At 38.1% G+C, this 21,432-nt stretch overlaps 1 protein-coding gene across 1 annotated transcript in view; it reads left to right on the top strand.

The window, feature by feature from the left end:
- LRP2 (LDL receptor related protein 2) overlaps positions 1-21,432 on the top strand; it is a 198,056-nt gene that overhangs the window by 112,414 nt on the left and 64,210 nt on the right. The window contains exons 32-41 of the mRNA XM_042994641.1: positions 3,453-3,619; positions 4,569-4,712; positions 8,689-8,798; positions 10,593-10,770; positions 12,917-13,130; positions 14,451-14,684; positions 16,177-16,365; positions 19,274-20,194; positions 20,327-20,492; positions 20,875-21,033. Coding sequence (XP_042850575.1) covers positions 3,453-3,619; positions 4,569-4,712; positions 8,689-8,798; positions 10,593-10,770; positions 12,917-13,130; positions 14,451-14,684; positions 16,177-16,365; positions 19,274-20,194; positions 20,327-20,492; positions 20,875-21,033 — 2,482 coding nt within the window. The remainder of the gene's footprint in view (positions 1-3,452; positions 3,620-4,568; positions 4,713-8,688; positions 8,799-10,592; positions 10,771-12,916; positions 13,131-14,450; positions 14,685-16,176; positions 16,366-19,273; positions 20,195-20,326; positions 20,493-20,874; positions 21,034-21,432) is intronic.

Below are 21,432 nucleotides of genomic sequence, written 5' to 3'. Positions count from 1 at the left end.
CTTGCACACACTGTTAGAAAGGTTGAGGCGCTGATCATTTAGTGCAATGTCTGAGTTAAGGGGAACCTAGCTAGGAAGTAGTAAACATTGCTGTTCAATTACAACATAAATTTCCCATTACCAACTGCTTCCTCTTTACTTCTTGCCCTGCTAGTGCTAATCTTAATGGGATCATGACATAAAGAATAAAAATGAAGTAATGATTTTTAATTTCAAAAGACATACTGTGGTAGGATGGCTTAAATATCACCTCCTTCTGAACTCCTTCCCATCCCACCCCAGGTACTTTTGTGCATATTCCTTCATGGCCATTATGATCCAGAATCCATATACTTTGCCTAGTTCTGTAGACTCAAGTTCCTTGATGATTAAGCCTCCACCTGATTCATTGATATTTGCTTGTTGCACGCAGTAGCACTCAGTAAATGTTCAGTGAATGACAAAGCCCTCCGATATTCTTTCTTGCTCCTTCTTCATTCCTGTGTTTTCCGCCTATTTATTCCCTTATGGCTGTATTGTGTCATCAAATCACTCGTTTTATCTTTCCCACAGAACACTTTTCATGCACTCTCTCTGGTATCATCCTTCGCCTTGGCTCTCACACTTTCTGCCAGTGCAGCACTAAATGACTCCCACCCTCTGGTTCATTGCCCATAAATGTTCACTAGTGGTAAGTGGTATATATATTTTCTCAAATATGCCAGCAGCGATCAGATCAAGAGCCTGAGACTTAGCCTGACAAAGGAATAGTGGCCAAAGGAGTAGAGCTGGGTAGGGCTTGAGAGGAGTGCTTCTGGGAAGAATCAAGAAAGCCCATGTTCGATGGATGAGAAATGCAGTTCTTTAGGTGCTTTGGTTGAGAATTCCTCCAATTAAGCAAAATGAAAATTACACATTAAAAAGAGCAATATTCAGTTTTGAGTAAGTAGAATTTATAATCTCTACTGTGAAATTGGGGAATACTTCTTGTTTTTACTGAACCAATGAACACTTACAACATATAATCAATAAATAATTAAATATCTCAATATAATTTCAAGGTACATATAAAACCCCAATATAGCTTACACATTTTATTACTGCGTGTTAAATTAAATGAATTGAGTGGTAGTTTGATATTCAATAACTAGTACCCAGTCTAGACTAGACCCAGTTTTGGAGTCTAAGGACCTGACAATTGTTTAATTTCTTTGTGCCTCATTTGAAAGTTGGGTGTGGTTGGGGTTGGTAACACTCTAACAAACAGGGTTTGGAGGCTTCTGGGAGATAAATTAAGTGAAATAATATCTGGTGCATACTATATGGCCCATATTCTCAATAAATAGGGGCGATTATTATGGCTCTTTCATTTGTTCAGAAGAGAGGCAACGTGGAGCAGTTAAGAGAGAATGGGCTTGTGAACCTACACTCTCACTAGCCCCTGCAAGTTTCATTGGCCTCAGCTGAAAACAACTTCACAGGTTTAATGGAAAGACGAAATGCTATATATTGTAGGACTTTGTAAAATATAAACATTAATAGTTGCAGTATTTACTTTAAATTTATTCCAGGTTTATAAATGCTAAGTAATTTTTAGTAACTGAAATGCCAGGAAAAAGGAAAAGCTAATGAGATGTTAAAATAAGTTAAGAGCCAGGGGCACCTGGGTGGCTCAGTTGGTTGGGCATCTGACTGAGTTTTGTCTCAGGTCATGATCTCCCGGTTCGTGAGACTGAGCCCTCAGTGCCGACAGCAAGGAGCCTGCTTGGGATCCTCTCTCTCCCTCTCTCTCTGCCCTCCCCCACTCTTGCTCTGTCTCTCTCTCAGAATAAACTTAAAATCACATTGAGGATGGAAAATTTTCCAGATTATCAAAATAATGAAAGCATCATTTTTAGCAGATGAAAATTATGCAATGATTAATCATTTTATATTTTGCTTAATATGTGGTATATGTCATATACATGTCTTCATAACATGAAACTCACACTCCAGTTTTCCTTTTATTTAAAAAAATTTTTTTTAATGTTTATTTGTTTTTGAGAGAGAGAGAGAGAGACACACACACACACAGTGTGAGCGGGGGAGGGGCAGAGAGAGAGGGAGACACAGAATCTGAAGCAGGCTCCAGACTCTGAGCTGTCAGCACAGATCCCGATGCGGGGCTCGAACTCACAAACCATGAGATCGTGACCTGAGCCAAAGCCAGACGCCTAACCGACTGAGCCACCCAGGTGCCCCCCAGTTTTGCTTTTCTGAGAGAATTTAAATACGTCACTCTTGACTTTCATCATTTTGGACTTTTTTTTTTTTTTTTTGATAAAGCATCTACAGCTAGGATAAAGATTATCTTTGAAAAAGGACCTTTAGACCAGAGAAGAGACAGATGGCCAGGGTGTATCCATGTCTTTGGCACTGGGAAGGGATGAGGAATCTGGGTCATCAGTTCTGGTCCCTAGCCAACAAGTTTCCAATCTGAGAGAAGACATCAGTCTATCAAACCTGAGTGGCCAGAGTCCATATTTGAGGCTCACCAAACAACTTCAAGTATGACTTTGTGCTTTCCTATGGGCTGAAGATGTGTGGTGTTTCTACTGCAAGCATTCTGTTTACACAGTGGTTGGTTTTGTCTTGAAATAAACCTTGGAACCTGCTTAGAAAAAAAAAGCAAGAAAAAGAAAAGAAAAAGGACCTTTTATCTATTAAGGAGGTTAAGTGAATTGCTAGTTTGAATAAGATATTTTGAGGATGTTTAAAGTTGCAAAATACAGATACTTTTGAGAACTTTAGAAGACACTATTTACACTTCCACTTATGCATCCATCCATTTATTCATTTATGTGGTCATTCATTTAGTTAGCAAATATTTATTTGGCAACGATTACATGCGAGGTTCTGGGGACATAATAGTGAGTAAATCAGACATAGTCACTACCTTTTGGGAGTTAGAATCTAGTGTGAAAGACAGCCATTGGGCAACAGCAATTGGGGAGATTATAAATTGGATTTCATTTAGTAATTAAAATATCTAATAAACACCAAGCCACACGTGGTAGTGTTTTTATTTTTTGAGCACACTTAAGACAAATTGAATAGTCTATATGTTTTCTTTCACTTTTTAAATTCAGTATTAGTGAGGTTTCTCTATGTGTAGAATGTGATGCTGAACACACATGGATGCTTTAACCATGTAAGTAAGGAATTCATGAAGAGCAAGGTAAATACTGATCTACGTTGGGAAAGTCCAGAAGTGTTGCATGTAGGGTTGGAGGTTTGGTGACCTAGCAACCCACTGAAACCCAATCAAAGGCCCTGGATTGTCCGATGAAATATCTACCAAGTACGGTATTTTTTGCTACAAAGCTTCAATGGCATTTTATCCTATGAGATGGTAACAATCCACTGCTTTCCATTACTCTAAATGTCTGGGAATAGTAGGATATAATTTTGACTGATATCTGCTATTTTCACAGATGATCAACCTTTCTTAATAACTGTGAGATACAGTATAATTTTTGGAATCTCCCTCAATCCTGAGGTGAAGAGCAATGATGCTATGGTTCCCATAGCAGGGATAATGAACGGTTATGATGTTGAATTTGATGACTCAGAGCAGTTCATCTATTGGGTTGAGAATCCAGTAAGTTTTGCATAACATTCAAAGTATATAACTTGTTTCAAAGAGCTTACCTACACTAATGCCTTCTTATAAGCCAACTTTTGCTGGGTGGATAAAAGGGAAATGGTCCAGAAATAAATTAATTTACCACTAAGTTTTTTTGAATCAGTGAAGGATGTAAATAGGAGGCTGACCTGGAGCAAAGAGCAGATAATAGGCACATTTAACCTATTGGATGTTATTTATTCATTCAGCAAGCAATTATTAAGTGTCTACTTTTGCTCTGCGCCAAACTAGCCACTCCCAACTGGAGAATACACACCAAGAATCAGTAACAAAGATTACTCCTAAGGAGCTTTAAGCTAATAGAAGATACTAGATGAATATAAAAATGATTATGAATCAAAACAAAAAGCAATAGTTCTCTGAAAGAATTCCAGGAGAGCATTTGATGTGGCTGCTGGAATCTTCTCAGCATCTTTGCCCCCAGGATAAAAAGAGCCCTCCTTCAGTTCCCTTTCTATTGGAGCTCACCCTTTAGAGGAGAAAGCTGTGAGGAGGGGGAAGGGGCAAAGAGATTACAAATAAAGAAGAGAGGAAGATCTTTCTGTTTGAGGCTTGTCACCTCTATGTAAAATATGCTTCTGGCCGCCTGATTTTCACCTTTGATGGGTTATTTTTATGACTATGGCCTGTGGTAGTTAGGAAATAAATCTCTGTAGCCAATATCAGAAGCAACCCGAATGATAAGCCTTGCAGAGTCCTCTGACACACTGAAAAAATCATGATTTTTGAAGTGTTGCTGGTGTTATAGTATTATACGCAGCGAGCCCACCCAATGGCGCTGGACCTTTGCCTTTCCTCCAAGTGTGAGGAGTGTTCAAGAAACATAGCAGCCAGCAGTGGCTGTGCTTCCATGTGGAAGCTGTGGCCTTTGAACCAGCTCACCTCTTCTTGTCCTTCTTTCCAGGGTGAAATTCACAGAGTGAAGACAGATGGCACCAACAGGACAGTATTAGTTTCTCTGTCTAGGTTGGGTTCTTCCATGAGCCTGGCCTTAGATTGGATATCAAGAAACTTATATTACACCAATCCTGGAACAATGTCAATTGAGGTAATGATTCCATAATACCAGTTACACAAACACTGGTTTTTGATGCATATAAAATCTATTCTCAGGAAATGCTTTCATTGATTTTGAAATTATTTTTAAGCAGAAGCAAAAGAGAGGAGCTATTGATATTAACTATCAAAGTCTTAGAAGCGATGGAGTAAAACCACTTTAGAAATAAATTATTGGAACTTTCTACTGCCCTATTTTGTTTTCTTCCTAAGCATCAATACTAACTTGTTCATATAAAAGGATTTTAGATAATTTATAAAAATATATAAAAATAGTTTAAAAAAGGAATTCAGCATTAAGTATGGAAGGAATATAGTAGGCAGGAGATTTTCCTCCCTATCTTTCCTCATCAAGTCTGTAATGCTGTTTCAGTCCCAAACCAAATTTATAGGTTACTTCTGTTCTAAGATGGAAATCTTTCTATGGCTCCAATGCAGTTTTTCTAACAGTGCAACAGAAAGTAGAAACTTGATTCTAATTCCTTTGATACTTTTCCTTGGTGTGATAAGTGTTCTTTTTACTCTAATTCCCAGAAGAAATTCTAGATGGGGCACAGGTATGCAATTGCATGGAGTAAATCAGAGGTAATTCAACTAGTATTGGTTTGTTCCATTCTGGGACAAGGTTATTAATTCATAATAATTTTGAAAGTGAAAATTTCTAAAGCAAAGGGAGGGTTTTGTGAGAAGGGCAGTCTGCAGGACTGTGTAGAGTGATCCGTTCACTGTTCAGGGTGAGGCGCCAGCCAGTAAGTAAGTTGGTTCTCTATGGGGTATTCAGAAAGGGAAATGCTGAAGATGAGAAAGGCACATAGCAGCCAAGTGGTGAAATTAGAGCAGATTGGTCAGAACAGTGGTTACAGTCTACAAAGTCTTCTACAAACAGGATCTCTTTTAGTCCTCTCAACATTCCCAAAGGCAAGCAACACAATTAGAGGGGAGTTTGCAATTTGCACAAATGCTAACCTCTGAGTTATCTCAAGCCAGGTAGAATCATCAGCTCTTAACACGAGGGGAACCTTGGAGGCTCATCTGGTTCAAACCCTTTGTTATTTAGATAAGCTCCTGAATTTTACATAATTTAAGAAACTGGCTTAAGCAGTCAGCTTCACCGCCCTGCTTCCCAGGCAGTGTTCTGTTCTGACTTTGCCTTGTTATAATGATAACTCCAGCAATCCAGTCTGCTTTAACCCCCTTTGACCGTGACAAAAGGTAGTTTTTCATGATCTCAACTAAAAATATCACTCTCCCATCAAAACATTGGCACAATTGACTGCCTAAAACCCTTAATTCCAAACACATCTCTAGTGTCTGCTTAACAAAAAGCTGTCTTCATTCTGAATGGCAATGAATATGTTCAGACTCTGTCTTTTGGTCTCTTGTTTTGTAAACAGGGGTCTTCCCTTTTAAACTGATAGTTTTCCAAAAGCAGGGGACATGTTTCCTCCATCAGTATTAGGTACAATGACAAGGCACCTGCTGATGGATAACTGTGTGAGTGTGTGTGTGCAAATGTGTATCTTGGTAAGTTCACCCTAATCATATAAACCTATAAACATATAAAGTTAGTAATTGTGCCCCAATGCAGTGAGGCACAGAGGAAAGATAATTTGCTTTGGAGTCAAAAGACCTGCTTTGAGTCTGACTTACTCATTGAACAAATACTAGTAAATGAATCCGTCCCATTGTTAGTCCTGGATATTCAAAGATGAATAACATATTTTTTCCTGCTTTTAAGTAGTTCCTGCTCTGAGAGCTAGACATATAAACAAATAGCTTTGTTCCATTGTGCTAAGTGTGATATGAGCAGTGACTACGAACTGTTCTGTGGCTAGGGGCAGAAGTAAAAGTGTGGAGAGGGAGAATGGCAGGAGAATCAGTGACTTGTGAGCTGTGTCTTTCTTGAAAGAGGGCCAATATTTATTGCTGCCAAATGAAGAAGTAGGGAAAAAGCACCCCAGGCAGAGAAAAGCACTTGATAAAGACTGAGACTTGAAAACTCACTGTATTTTCTCTGCTCAAAGGGTATTTGATATTGCACAAATTGCTTAACTTCTCTGAGTCTCTGCTTCCATATCTGCAAAATGGGGTTATATCTCAGTAACTAAAAGTATGTCTTGAAACTAAGATATCCTGTGAATACAGAGTCCTTTTTCCCTCAAATCATCAATATATTTGAATATCCACAGAGGGCCCATGAGAATAATGATCTAAAGGTAAATTGTCCTTTTAGCGTTGTTTTTTTTAATTGTTTTTCTCCTTTCGTGATATCAGTGGTGACTCAGGTGAATGTTAGATTGCTTAAGGGCACAGAAATACTGTTCACTTACCGTTTACTCGAATAATATCCTTCCAGGGTAAGAGTTACTCCTATTTGATTCAAATTTGAAAATAAGAGAAGTACTGAATAAATGCTTTCCACTAGGGGTAGCTGTGTGCCCGTTCACTAAATGTAATTTTGTAGCTGAAAAGAAGTCTACAGAATGGTTGTGTGAGAGAGAACTTGATGTATCCCCCAAAAAGGAAAAGAACTTTCCTTTGAAGCAAAGAGATCCTTAGCCTTAAGAAAAGGAGTGAAATTTTGGCAGAAAGGGGCAAGTTTAAAAAAGACACCAGAGAGGAAAGAGAAAAATTTAGAGAGGAGAGTGAGGGATTAAAGAGAGGGGTGTGTGTGTGTGTGTGTGTGTGTGTGTGTGTGTGAGGTAGGAAGAGAGGGAGGGAGGAAAAAAATATAGAGAGACAGAGAGAGGGCAAAGATAAAAACATAAAAACTGTGGGGTCCGTGGGTGGCTCAGTCAGTTAAGTGACTCTTGATTTCAGCTCAGATCATGATACTGAGCCTGGGTGTGGAGCCTGCTTAAGATTCTCTTTCTCCCCGTGACCCTCCCCTGCTCATGTGCTCTCTCTCTCTCTCAAAAACAAAAACAACATAAACACTGATACACAATCTATTTGCATTAAAAAGCAACTTTATAGAAAAACCTTTGTGCAAAAAATCAATATACATTTTCTAATTTCTTACTAGCTGTTTCTCTTCTCAGACTGTCTTAAGTACATATTAGAATAGCCTTGTTCCTATAAGAAACTGCTTCTAGTCTGGTAATCCATATTTTTCTGTGATGTTTCAGAGTTCTGTTAACATTAGCAATTAGAGAAAGCCACTAAATGTCCATAGGCCTCTTTCATCATCTGTAATATGGGTATCTATCTCACAGAACAGTCGTGAGGATTCAGGGCAATACTGTTTAGTATAATGCCTGCTACATAATAAGTGTTCAATAAATGGATGAATAAACAAAATAGGAAACACACTTGTACTGAGCACTGTGCTAAATGCTATACATGTATTATCTCACAGCTCTTTGTGCAATGTGCCATTATCATCTGCACCTTATTCATAAAGAAACTAAGTTCAGACAGGTGAATTTACTTGTCCCAGTCAGATCTAGATGGGCAGGGATTTGAACTCTTCTGTTTTAACTCAGGCTGTTAACGTGGCACAGAATTCACTTTAACTCTGAGTAAATTTGGACTGTCTGGTCAGCTGTGTTTTCAGTGAAGGACCACCAGGTGCCTTGGCCACATCACTGGGATGCAGGAGAGCTGTGGGGTTTTCATTTGTCTTCCAGAGTTTTCCTGTATCTTTTTCTGAAGACGTTTTTGTAGCTTCTCTTAGGCAGTGATTTTGTATGTTCACCCATTTGAATCCTTCTTTGATCCATATAAATGTCCTCTCCTGAAACATTAGGTGAATTGAAATAGGAATTTGAGAGGTGATTTTGCTTTTCTTACTCATTTTCTATTGAGGGGATTTCCTCATAGCCCTGAAATGCAATTAGGGATTATTGGAATCTCATACAAACCCTCCCATTCATCTCAATTTGTTGTGTATGTAAGTTCTCCTTCACCTCAGCCTTCTTTGTTTCCCGTTTTGATACTCAGTTCTAATAAGTGACTTTATGCTATAGGTTTTGAAACTCCGGGGAGATGTCAGATACAGAAAAACACTGATTACCAATGATGGGACAGTTCTTGGAGTTGGTATTCCAGTTGGCATAACTGTTGATCCTGCTAATGGGTGAGCGTTCATAAATGACACAATCTGCTCTATGCAGCACGATTCTTGTTAATGTTGTGACCTGATGAAATGGAAGATTTCAGACTTAGGACCTTTTCTGATTTCATATGCCAACATTTTGAAAAATACAGATCTCAGTGAGAAAGAGGAATACCTCTGAGTTACATCTAACATGAAAGATGTAAATATGTGTTTTGTTCTATGTTCTTTAAATTAGCAACACTGGACTTAAAATTAATTCCAGGAAAGAATTTTAGACATTTAAAAATGGAATTATAGCAATTAACAATGCATTCTGACTTTGAGTGAATGTGGAAAGCTTTAAGGAGCTAGATAACATTTGAAATAGAACTTGGAGGAGAAGGCTTCCCATGGGTGGAGAATGGGTTGGGAACTGGGGGGTGCTACTTGAGGCCAAACAAGGAAGGCACAGAAGCATCACAGTATTTAGCATGATTGTGTAAAGGGCTGAAGCCAGAGTCTTAGAGGTTAGTGACAGTTGACAAGATGGAAGCCAAAGGAAGGACTTTAATGTCCTCTTGCTAAGGAATTGCACTTCTTTCTTTTGAGAAATAAAGAGTCGGGAATTTGGAGGAAGGAAATGATAAAATCAAATTTGTATTTCTGAAGGATGGGTCAGGATCAGAGTGGAAGAGGCCAGGAGCAGGGAGACCAATTAGGAGAAAGTGTTCAGCTAGGGAGGAGAGTTCTCAGATAAGATAAGGTAGCTTCAGTTTTTAAGGAACTCAGAATTCACAAGAGTTTGTGACTTTGTCCAGCAAATTTTTGATAGCCTGGAATTTAAGAAAAGAAAGAAAATTATGACACAAACTCAGGGCTAGTTGTTAGTGAGGTAGGCACAATGGGACATGATGAGAATAAATAAGGATGTTGCTAAAATGGCTATGCATGAGGTCCAGGCAGAGAGCGACAGAAGGCTTGGAAGCTCAGGCAAGTTTTAAGGTTGAAGAACAGGCTCAGTAGAAGAAATAAAATGGGGGAAGGGAAGAGATTGGAGTTTGGTTGAGGCAGAGAATGTCAGAGTTTGAGAACTTACAAGTAGGAAGTTTAGACTTGAAGATGAGGGGCATGGGACGGGCATGCAAGAAGTATGCAAATAAAGATCAGAATTAAGGGGTTTGAAGACTTGTGGGGAGTGTAAGAGGATTGTCTCATGAGGCTATGGCAGCAGCTGAGATAGAAAGGAGTGGAAACTGAGATTCAAATCTAGACAGTGTGTCCTCAGTGGAAATAGAAAGCAACCCTATATATTTTAATGAAATTTTATATATCATGGATTTGGCAATTCTGTGTGGCAATTAGGGTTTGTGTGTAATGTTACATTTTCCATCACAGAAATCAGAACAGAAAGTAGCTGGTCTTGTGCTAGATGATGATTTAGAGAAGAATTAAATAACAGGCCTGAGAGTCGAGCAGGGAGGTACTTGCCAACTTTTACATCAGCTTTGTCCTTCCCAGGGCACTGCACAGTGCGTGATTCTTTGAAAGGGATTGACCATTGATGTAGGCAATTTCTTAGTCAGTCATAAGCTTCCAAATTGTCTGACCATGGTAAAATATTCCCAATGCAGGGTGCTAGCATCCTACCCCAATAATAACTAGGAAAAATACAGACATTGATAGAACACTGGTTATGTACTCTTCCACATTGTATGTCACAAGATATTAATGATTTAGACTTCTTCCATTGACTTGAGCACATCTCGAGGGCAATTCTCTTAAATATTCAATGAAATTGTTTTATTAAATGCTGGTGTTCTTTCATCGTTGTAGGAAACTGTACTGGTCGGACCAAGGAACGGACAGTGGTGTTCCTGCCAAGATTGCAAGTGCTAACATGGATGGCACATTTCCAAAAGTTCTCTTCACTGGGAACCTTGAACACCTGGAGTTTATCACCCTTGATATTGAGGAGCAGAAACTCTACTGGGCTGTCACGAGCACGGGAGTGGTATGCACACCCTACTGGTCTTTATTGCTGAGCGTGTATAGCTGATAATGATTGTTCCTTGTGTGGCTGTGTTTCCTAAACAATCTCACTTGGCCACGTGGACCAGTGTTGTATTATCCTTTCTCCCAATAACTTTTTTCCCTAGAGCAGATATTGCCGTAGTTGAATATTTTCTAGTCCAATATTTTCTAGTATGTGCACAGTTCTTTATAGAATAATGTTCCTTGCCATTTTCATCATCCTTTGTTTTTTTTCAAGATCAAATATTTCCATTTCACATTTCTTACTTGACTTGTAAGAGCCATTTCTTTCATGTTTTAGTGATTTCAGTGCTTTTCTTTGAAAGTTCTCTAGGCTCTCCAATTGTAGAGACTGAAGGGGAAAAAAAATGTACATACCAAGTTCCTGTGCACAGCATCCCCTCTTAGCTACATGTTATTTTCTAGTGTTTTGATATGGTTGGCACATATATGAAAACTCCCCTATAGAGGTAATTTTATATTCTGCAATAAGAAGCAGAAACTATATAATTTCATTCATTCACAGACATAGTATTTGATCATCACTGTTGTGCTTATGCAATTGAGCTGGGACAAGGCACATAGAAGGTGCTCAATAATAACTTGATCAGTTAAAATATTGCTATGGATATGGAATCGAATGTGCGTTAAGTCTCTTCCTTGCCTTCTAAATAGTAGTGACTTCAGATCTGGTTTTGATGTTGGTGTTCACCATAATATTGTGCAGTAGGTTTGGTTTTCAGTTCATTATCAGTTCAACAAGTGCTAATTTCATTCCTAGTATGTATTTATCATGGTGATAAACTTTGAGGATTAAAAAGGAGCAGTGATGCTTTAAAAGCACTTAACAGACTTTGATGCCCATGTGCAATGATGAGGGAGCTCTTGTCCCATCTCATGATTTCTGGAACAACTTAGCCTGTTCCAGACAGTGCCCACCACCTTTCTCCCTTTTTCATCTGCTCTGCACTCCTGACTGTGTGAGCTTGTTATTTGTGTGACTCTCCATCTTTTCTCCCAGGTCAGAACCCTCATGTTTCCCCTCACTCGAATAATTGTGTCCTTATTTAGCCATTACAAAATCCTGACAAATTGTCCTCTGCCTCTTTTCTCATGTTCTGCCCTTTTCTGCCACTTCTACCATACTGAGCCTCTTCTCTCTAGCCTTGAGTGGATGACGGCTGTCATTAATAAACCTTGCTTTCATGATGGAGGCCTGTTACCTTCATAAAACCACAAAATAGGTTTGATCACTGCTCAGTCTATAGGAGTAGCTCCAAACACTTCAGCTGAGCATGGTCAGCTAATCTGGTCCTGGTCACCCCTTCAAAGCTCCCCTCTAAGCGTATCTTCCCTGTGCTCTAGCTTTCTGAAACTTCTGTCAGTTTCTAGGGCATAACCTGCTCTTGTAACTGCTGGGTTCCCTGTCAAGCAAGGCAGTGAGCCAAACCTCATTTGTCTCTCTTGCCAGAACTCAGCTCATATCCTGGCACAGAAGAGGCACTTGAGACAAGTTTCTGGAATGAAATCAAACCAGTTATGTCCACATTTTATTTTTCTTCCAAAAGCAGACAACTTGTCATTTCTCATTAGGAACTTCATTTTTGTGAGCTCTTTTCCAGTTTTCCAGAGTCATTTTCACTAAGACTTGTTAGCTCTTCTAATATAACAGCATTACCCTTTGCCCCATTCAAGTCTCGTTATCTTGTCATTGAGTGGAGCATATTTTCTGTTCCCATTGCAGAAATTGTTGGTGAAAATGTTAAATGCAGGGTCAGTCAACTCCTGGGTAATGGTCTACGGTTAGATATTGAATGTGTATCCTTATCCGGAATATCACATGCAGGGCCTAAAGAGGTTTATTTCCCTTTCCTTCACCGTGCCATTTGACAAAGTTGTTGGACTTACTTGAGCTCCAACTTCATCATCAGTGAAATAGGCATAATGACATTTGCTTGATCTATTGCTCCTTGTAATTGTGAATACCACATGAGAAAACAAATAGGAAAAATCTCTGTAAAGGATAGAGTGCTATATTGATGTGAGGTATTATTATTACGAGAATGTTAGTTTTTTCTCTCATTTCACCATGAATCAGTCAATGACAACAATTCTGATCTTTTTAGATTGAAAGAGGAAACGTGGATGGTACAAATCGAATGATCCTGGTAAACCATCTTTCCCACCCCTGGGGAATTGCTGTCTATGATTCTTACCTTTATTACACTGATGAACACTATGAGGTCATTGAAAGAGTTGACAAGGCCACTGGGGACAACAAAGTAGTCTTGAGAGAGAATATTCCAAATTTGAGGGGTCTCCGAGTTTATCACAGACATGGTAAGTATTTGTCACTGAAACCTACATATTCACAAATGTATAATGCATATTCCACACATCTACACACTTACATATAAAAATACGTGCCCACACACAGACCTGTATGTGTACACATGCATGTAGGTTGAAATTACCTCAAATATTTAAAAAATGATAACCCTCTCATAAACTTGGCTAAATGTCGAAGACTAATCTGTCATTTGGAAAGCCAGGTTGATTTCAGAATAAGCTTATTCCCATTCCTTCTTCATCACTCCTTACTTTGCTTTTGCTTCATAGCAGTCCCTGACATATTATCTATGTTTGTTGTCTCTGTTTCTCATTAGAATATAACCTCCCGGGGCTTCTGGGTGGCTCAGTCGGTGGGCATTGACTTGGGCTGAGGTGGTGATCATGAGTTTGAGCCCTGCATCCGGCTGTGTGCTGACAGCTCAGAGCCTGGAGCCTGCTTCCGATTCTGTGTCTCCTTCTCTCTCTGCCCCTCGCCCCCTCACACTCTGTCTCCCTCTCGCAAAAATAAATACACATTAAAAAAAAAAATGTAAAAGAATGTAACCTCCCTAAGGACAGGCATTTTGTCTATCCTGTTTCTTGCTCTATATACAGTAACTAGACAAGTTGCTGGCACATTGAAGGTGGTCAGTAAATATTTGTTGGATACCTGCTAGGAAAATGTTAACAGGATAGAATTTTTAATCTTAAAAGGAATACTTTCTGATTTCAACATTTTTTCATAGATAATGTAGTTTTTGATTTTCCCCTTAGAATAGCAGTATGATCTAGAGGTGATTTTTTAACATTTTGACATATTTTACAGCTTTTAGTCTGTAACTGAAGTTTATTAAATGGTTTGTTTGCTGTCTATAACCTAGGTTTGCTACTTGGCATTTGTTTTTATTGCATGGGAAAAAACCTTTAAATGTTATTATTTAATATATTCTAAATCAAATGCCGATCACATTGTTGATCATATAATTAAACGGATGTAATTTTAAATGCCAGTACATAGGTCGAAAGGGTGAAGAAAATTAGAATTTGCATACTGACCTCTCTAATTCTTCTAATTCCTATATGATTTGTGGAAGAAAAACTATTGATCCTCTAATCTCTATTAAATAATGGTTGTGGTACCTTTATGTGTTAGTTGTATAAGCTGCAGTTGATTCAATGCTGTTTTTATGTTGTTAACCCAGGTATTGTGTTATTGATTAATTATTTATTATTTATTATTAATTATTTGATGACCCAGTATAAAGTATTTGAGATGGAGTGGCAAATATGTGAGGTCAAAAGTTACAAACTAATTTTGATTTCATTTAGGCACATCCTTCAATGGCTGTAGCAACAATGTGAATGCCTGTCAGCAGATTTGCCTGCCTATACCGGGAGGATTGTTCTCATGTGCCTGTGCCAGTGGAATGAAACTCAATCCTGATAATCGGACCTGCTCTCCATATAGTTCTTTCCTTGTTGTTTCAATGCTGTCGACAATCAGAGGCTTTAGCTTGCAATTTTCGGATCATTCAGAAGCCATGGTGCCAGTGGCAGGCCAAGGTATGCCAACTCCAATATAAGTAAGATTTCACTCTGTCTTGTGCCATGTTGAATTCTTGGTGCCATAAAGCATTTCTTCACGTTTGGATCCAGCATGTAATGAGGTTCTCTCCTGAAATAAACTGGCTCTGCCTTGAATAGTTCTCAGACATTAGTGTGCATCAGAATTGGAGAGCTTGTTAAAACCAGGTCTGGACCCCATCTCCAGACTATCGCATTTAGTAAGTTGGGGTAGGGCCAGAGAATCTACATTCCTAACAAGTTCCCAGGTCATCTGATGTCACTGGTCCATGGACCACACTGAGAATGACAGGACTAGAGAAAGATAGAATGTAGCATGAGATTGCAAGAAGTAATCAGAGTTGGTGTTTAGAAGAACAGTTAATGGAGATTTAGGGTCAAGATTATGCTACTTAGAATAGTAATGAAGTAGTCCATAATCTGATTTGTTAATATCTGTTTGAGGAGTTGAAATAAGTTGACAGCATTGGTATCTCCTTAGTAACTGTATTTTTGCTTTATGCTTATATACAGTGAACATAGAAAATAATCACTTGCTTTCTAGATGAATCAAGAGATTTCTAGGTGTGTGTTACCACAGGGGGAACTAAATGTCTACTCGCATCATAAGGAGTGTGCCACAGGATAATGATAGAAATAAAAGATAGAAAGGGAAGAAAAAGAGTGAAGGGAATGGAGGGGTGGATGGTCAGAAGAGGTGGCAGAGTATATAGTGTAAGAAGTCAGGGAGTATATGTGCTGCCGAAGTGAGCACTGTTTACTCATATCTAAAAAGTTATGGATCTAAGTTACCATCTTCTAAAGATAATATAAAATCAATTAATTTTTCTCATAACTTTTATTTTGAAAATTTTCAAACACAGGAAAGTTGAAAGAAAGGTACAGTGAACATCCTTATACCCTTCACCTGGATACAAAAATTGTCAATATTTCAGCACATTTGAACTCTCAGTCTGTGTGTGTATGTACACCTGCACATACATTTAGTGTTACTAGTTTCAGGTGTAGAATGTAATCATGGATTCAAGTTTTTACTTTATTTTTTTTTCAATTCAATATATTATAAATGTTTACCACAATTACTCTTGATGCTCTGTTGAATTCATTGTGGCCAGGTAAAACCTCTTAAAATGGCTACCTGTATGATGTCATGATCTCATTAGTGTTTGAGTGCTTCCTTGCTTCTGTGTATAAGAAGGTGTTCTAGGCTTATCTTATAACCTTCCATCCCAAACTTATAATCAGCTGTTTCTCCCGGAAGCCAGTGTTTCTTATCGTGGGAGATGGTTTTTAGAAACCACGATCTGGGTGGTAGGTGTGCTCATTGCAACTGGGAAACAGTTTTATTTTGCAGTGGGGGGCACAGTCAGAGAAGGGGGTTGGAAATGATGGTGTGAGAAGGAGGGCAAGCATTTTAAAGTTCTAGTTCGATCCAGAGTACTGTTTAATGATCTTTTCTTAAATGTTTCAGGACGAAATGCACTGCATGTGGATGTTGATGTATTCTCTGGCTTTATTTATTGGTGTGATTTTAGCAGTTCTGTGACATCTTATAATGCAATCCGTAGAATCAGACCTGATGGGTCTTCTTTTACAAACATTGTTACACAAGGAATAGGAGAAAATGGAGTTCGGGGTATTGCAGTGGATTGGGTAGCAGGTAGGTAAGCCATATAGTGATTTTATTGAGAAGTCTCTTTTTGTGTTTGCATCTCTATCGTCTTGTTTTATGCCAGAAAGTTTAATCTGACACCATATGCACTACAAAAATATTTTTCTAGAGAATTATTAGTATTATTTAAGATAAATTGAATTATGCTTTTAGACTAAGCTATACTTTTATTAAGTTAATTATAAGGTACTTCCGTGGACAAATTCATAACAGCTAATGCATTTTCTTCTATTATCAACATCATCAGAACTGTAGGCAAAATGATTGGAAAAATTATGTTGATTTTTTTTCACACTTAGATTAGCACCTAATTTCTAAATTAGAAATATATAAATTAAAATTTAGGGTATTAAATAAGGATATTAAACTATGTGAACCATAAAATGACAATAATTTATTTCAAAGCTGAACAATTTTATTAAAGAAATTTTTTTTAATGTTTATTTATTTTTGAGAGAGAGAGAGAGAGAGAGGGAGCACGAGTGGGAGAGGGGCAGAGAGAGAGGGAGACACAGAATCCAAAGCAGGCTCCAGGCTCTGAGCTCGAACCCACAAACCTCGAGATCATGACCTGAGCTGAAGTCGGATGCTTAACTGACTTAGCCACCCATGCGCCCCAAAGCTGAGCAATTTTAACTGACAAATTCTTAATTGCTTCCTCTTATTAATGTGTTAAAACCCTTTGATTATTAGGCACTTTCTCTGTTTTAATTTTATTGAAATTTATTTTATTTTTTATAATGAAATACATAACATACATTTATTAATATTCTAAACAACTCTAAGAATGTAAATAGGATCTCCAGGTGGTAACAGGACTCCTCATCACTGACTTATTCCCTCGTTAGCCATTGTTGAAGCTCTCTTCAACCCCTGCCTGATCATAACCCTTGTCTCTCCTTTGATATGCTGACATTGAATTGGTTGGTAACTATCCTCACATGTGACTTGACATTTTCCCACTCTTGCATATAGCAAAATCACCTGCTGTTTTTTATTTTATTATTTTTTAAAGTTTTTATTTAAATTCCAGTTAGTTAACACACAGTGTAATATTAGTTTCAGGCATCATGTACTTACTTTTAAATTAAATTTTAAATTAATTTTTGTTTAATGATATGCTGAGAAACAAATGTATTAAATGTATTATAATTTTTAGAATATGATCCTATTCTATAAAAAATTGGTATCATTGTGTGTTAATCAAGTTGGGTAAGTAGACAGCACTTAAAAATATTAAAATATATTATGAAAATCTAAGTACTCTAATAAGAGTTTATTGTAAATAGTAAATATCATAGTATGGTTAGATAAGGGTTTAATTGGGTTCCTAAATCCCATTTCTGATTACAAATTCCTATATTACTTTTGAGAGTATAGCGTCAACAGTCTATGGCCGATGGGCCAAATGCAGCCCACTGGCTGTTTTTAGTTCCACAGTTTTATTCAGAAATAATTGATATACATCACTGTATAAGGTTAAGGCATAAAGCATGATAGTTTGATTTTCACATATTGTGCACAATAATTTACAATAGGTGCAGCTAACATCCATCATCTCATATAGATACAGTAAAAAGGAAAGAAGAAGAAAAAAATATTTCTTCTTGTAATGAGAACTCTTAGGATTTACTCTCTTAAATACTTTAATATATACCATACAGCAGTGTTGACTATAGTTATTATGTTGTACATCCTTAGTACTTATTTTTTTATAACTGGAAATTTGTACCTTTTGATTATGCCTGTTTTTGTAAGTAAAGTTTTACTGAGACACAACTGTGCCTATTTGCTAATGTATTATCTATGGCTGCTTTTTGTGTTTACAGTGGCAGACCTGAGTACTTGTGAAAGAAACCATGTGCTCTATAATGCCTGAAATATTTACTATCTGGCACTTTTTGGAAAAAATTTGCCAAGCCTGGATTGAAGGATTTAAACATACACAGAGTAGATCAGTAACATATTGCATATTGGCCTGATTTCTCCCGAGCAATTTTGATTCAGACCTAGGAACAAAATAGATGTTCCTTGGTAGCAGAATTGACAGTTCAACAATAGGCTTTTGACTACATGGAATCAATATGGGATCAGTATCTACTCATACTGCCTTCACACCATTGTGGGGTTTTTTTTCTTTAATTTATTTTTCAATTTTTATTTTTGAGAGAGAGAAACAGAGACAGAGAGACAGAGCATGAGCAGGGGAGGGGCAGAGAGAGAGGGAGACACAGAGTCTGAAGCAAGCTCCAGGCTCTGAGCTGTGGGGCTTGAACCATGAACCGTGAGATCATGACCTGAGCTGAAGTCAGATCCCCCAACTGATTGAGCCACCCAGGCGCCCCCCCACAGCATTGTTTCTTTCTAGCATTTACATTGTTTTGTAATGTCAAAAGACAAATGGGTTTTTGTTTTGATGGCTGTAGAAGGTCCATGTGATGAAAACTGCTACACTGGTTAGAGTATACTATTAACTCATGTTAATTCTAAGCACAAAGAGCACTTGATGACATTGATAATGTCAGAAACTGCTGGCTTTCCCTCTTTACTCCTTTCCTCATGTTGGGAGTAGAAGATATGTCATGATAATATGTATTAGAGTCTTTGGAGATTTAGGTGTTAAACATTCAGTTGCACGTTCTGAAAAATACATTTTTCAGTAGAAAGTGGGTTATCACATTTGCTATAAATTCCAATCTGCTTTAGAAGCTGAAGGTAGGCACTGTCTCTTTAAATTTGAAGAAACAATTTCTTTAATAAATAGTTATTATCTTGGAAAAGATAACATTTACTGATCCAAACCTCAACCGTATATATTTTGTTCTGAATTTGAAAGGTACCCTCTTTTTCCTTCTTGGTTTTGCACTTACCAGCATGCTCTTTCATTTTCCTGCAGGAAACCTTTATTTCACCAATGCTTTCGTGTCTGAAACACTGATAGAAGTTCTGCGGATCAACACCACCTACCGCCGTATTCTCCTTAAAGCCACAGTGGATAGACCCAGAGATATTGTTGTAGACCCCAAGAACAGATATCTCTTCTGGGCTGACTATGGGCAAAGCCCAAAGATTGAACGTTCTTTTCTTGATTGCACTAATCGAACTGTGCTTGTATCAGAAGGCATTGTCACACCACGGGGGTTGGCAGTAGACCATAGCAATCGCTATGTTTATTGGGTTGATGATTCTTTAGATATAATTGCAAGGATTGGTATTGAGGCAGGGGTGTCTGAAGTGATTCGTTATGGCAGTCGTTATCCAACTCCTTATGCCATCACTGTTTTTGGAAATTCTATCATATGGGTAGACAGAAATTTAAAAAAAATCTTCCAAGCTAGCAAGGAACCAAACAGCAATGAATCACCAACAGTGATAAGGGACAATATCAATTGGCTAAGAGATGTAACCATTTTTGACCAGAGTGTTCAGCCCCGGTCACCAGCTGAGGTCAACCACAACCCTTGCTTGGAAAATAATGGTGGATGCACCCATTTCTGCTTTGCTCTCCCTGGATTGGACACCCCTAAATGTGGCTGTGCGTTTGGAACCCTAGAAGGTGATGGCAAGAGCTGTGCCATTCCAACAGAAAATTTCCTCATCTTTGCCTTGGAAAATACCTTGAGAAGCTTACACTTGGACCCTGAGGATCATAGCCCACCTTTCCAACCAATAAGTGTGGAAAGAGTTGCTGTAGACCTGGCCTATGATGACATAAGTAACAGAATCTACTTCACACAATCTTTAGGATCTGGAAACGGTCAGATTTCGTATGTCAATCTAAATTCAGGGACCAGGTCTTCTACTGCCATTATTTCAGGTAAGAGCACTTCAGGAGCAGCTTATATTGGAAATTGACACAGTGTAATCAACACATGTGGATGACCTAGAGGTTCTAAAATGCTTTTTGAGATTCTAATACCTTTGTGTGTGTTTATTGGTATATGTCCAGGTAGAGGGAATCCTGATGGCATTGCCTTTGACTGGATCAATAGAAGAATATATTACAGTGACTACACCAATGAGACAATTAACTCAATGGCCGAGGATGGGTCTAAGCGCACTGTGATAGCCCACGTTTCAAAGCCAAGAGCAATTGTTTTAGATCCTTGTCGAGGGTATGCTATGGTCTCGTTTATCATATTTCTGTATGTTTATTTCTGGAGGGAGTGGGGCCTGAAATTATATTATGTTCCTAGACAGCCAACATTTTATTGGCTTGAAACTCTATAGCTGTATATTCAAGTGTGAAAAAGCATGAATGATGTTGACTAGGAAGTAACTCCTGTTGATGCTGGAAAGGCTGGCCGCTCATCAGGAATCAATGTTCTGACTCAGTAAATCCCTTTTAGGCAAGTTGTGTGGGTGAGAATGGAGTGGGTTTCATTTGCCATATTAATGTCAAATTTGCAGGTAAAGAAGACCGCCATTCTTTTAACCTTTTTAATTATTGTGAGCTTCCTTGTGGTGAATTAATTATGACCCCTTTTGGATGACTAGGTACATGTACTGGACTGACTGGGGTACCAATGCCAAAATTGAGAGAGCCACACTGGGAGGAAATTTCCGGGTACCTATTGTGAACAGCAGCCTGGTCTGGCCCAATGGGCTCACTCTGGACTACGAGAATGACCTTCTCTACTGGGCAGATGCCAGTCTGTATGTGTCTTTCATTATTCTTGTGCGTGTTGATAAGACTTCTTGTTTCTACTTCTAAAGGAGGGATTTGCATAATATGATGAAAATATAATATGCCAAATAGACATGGCCAAAATGTAGAGTCACAGTTTTATGAACTATGTCTCAGCTTGATGAATGTACCTGTGAAAATTGGTCTATCATGATATTGAATAATTATGAACTAGAAAGCATCTAAAGACACATTACAAGATGAGTTAATTTCAATTATAATTACAAATATAATCACTCAATTTATAATCTCCAGGCCCCATGTAACTATTATAAAATATGAATGACTTTTAAATGCACGTTGATATTAAGTTTCCTCTAGGCTTTAGTCTTCCATATCTTGTTAAAAACATTTTCCTTTAGTCTTTG

The sequence above is a fragment of the Panthera tigris genome, chromosome C1 (assembly GCF_018350195.1).
Source record: "Panthera tigris isolate Pti1 chromosome C1, P.tigris_Pti1_mat1.1, whole genome shotgun sequence".
Taxonomy (NCBI): Eukaryota; Metazoa; Chordata; class Mammalia; order Carnivora; family Felidae; genus Panthera; species Panthera tigris.
Note: the sequence above shows the minus strand (reverse complement) of the source record. Positions and strands in the feature narration are given on the sequence as shown.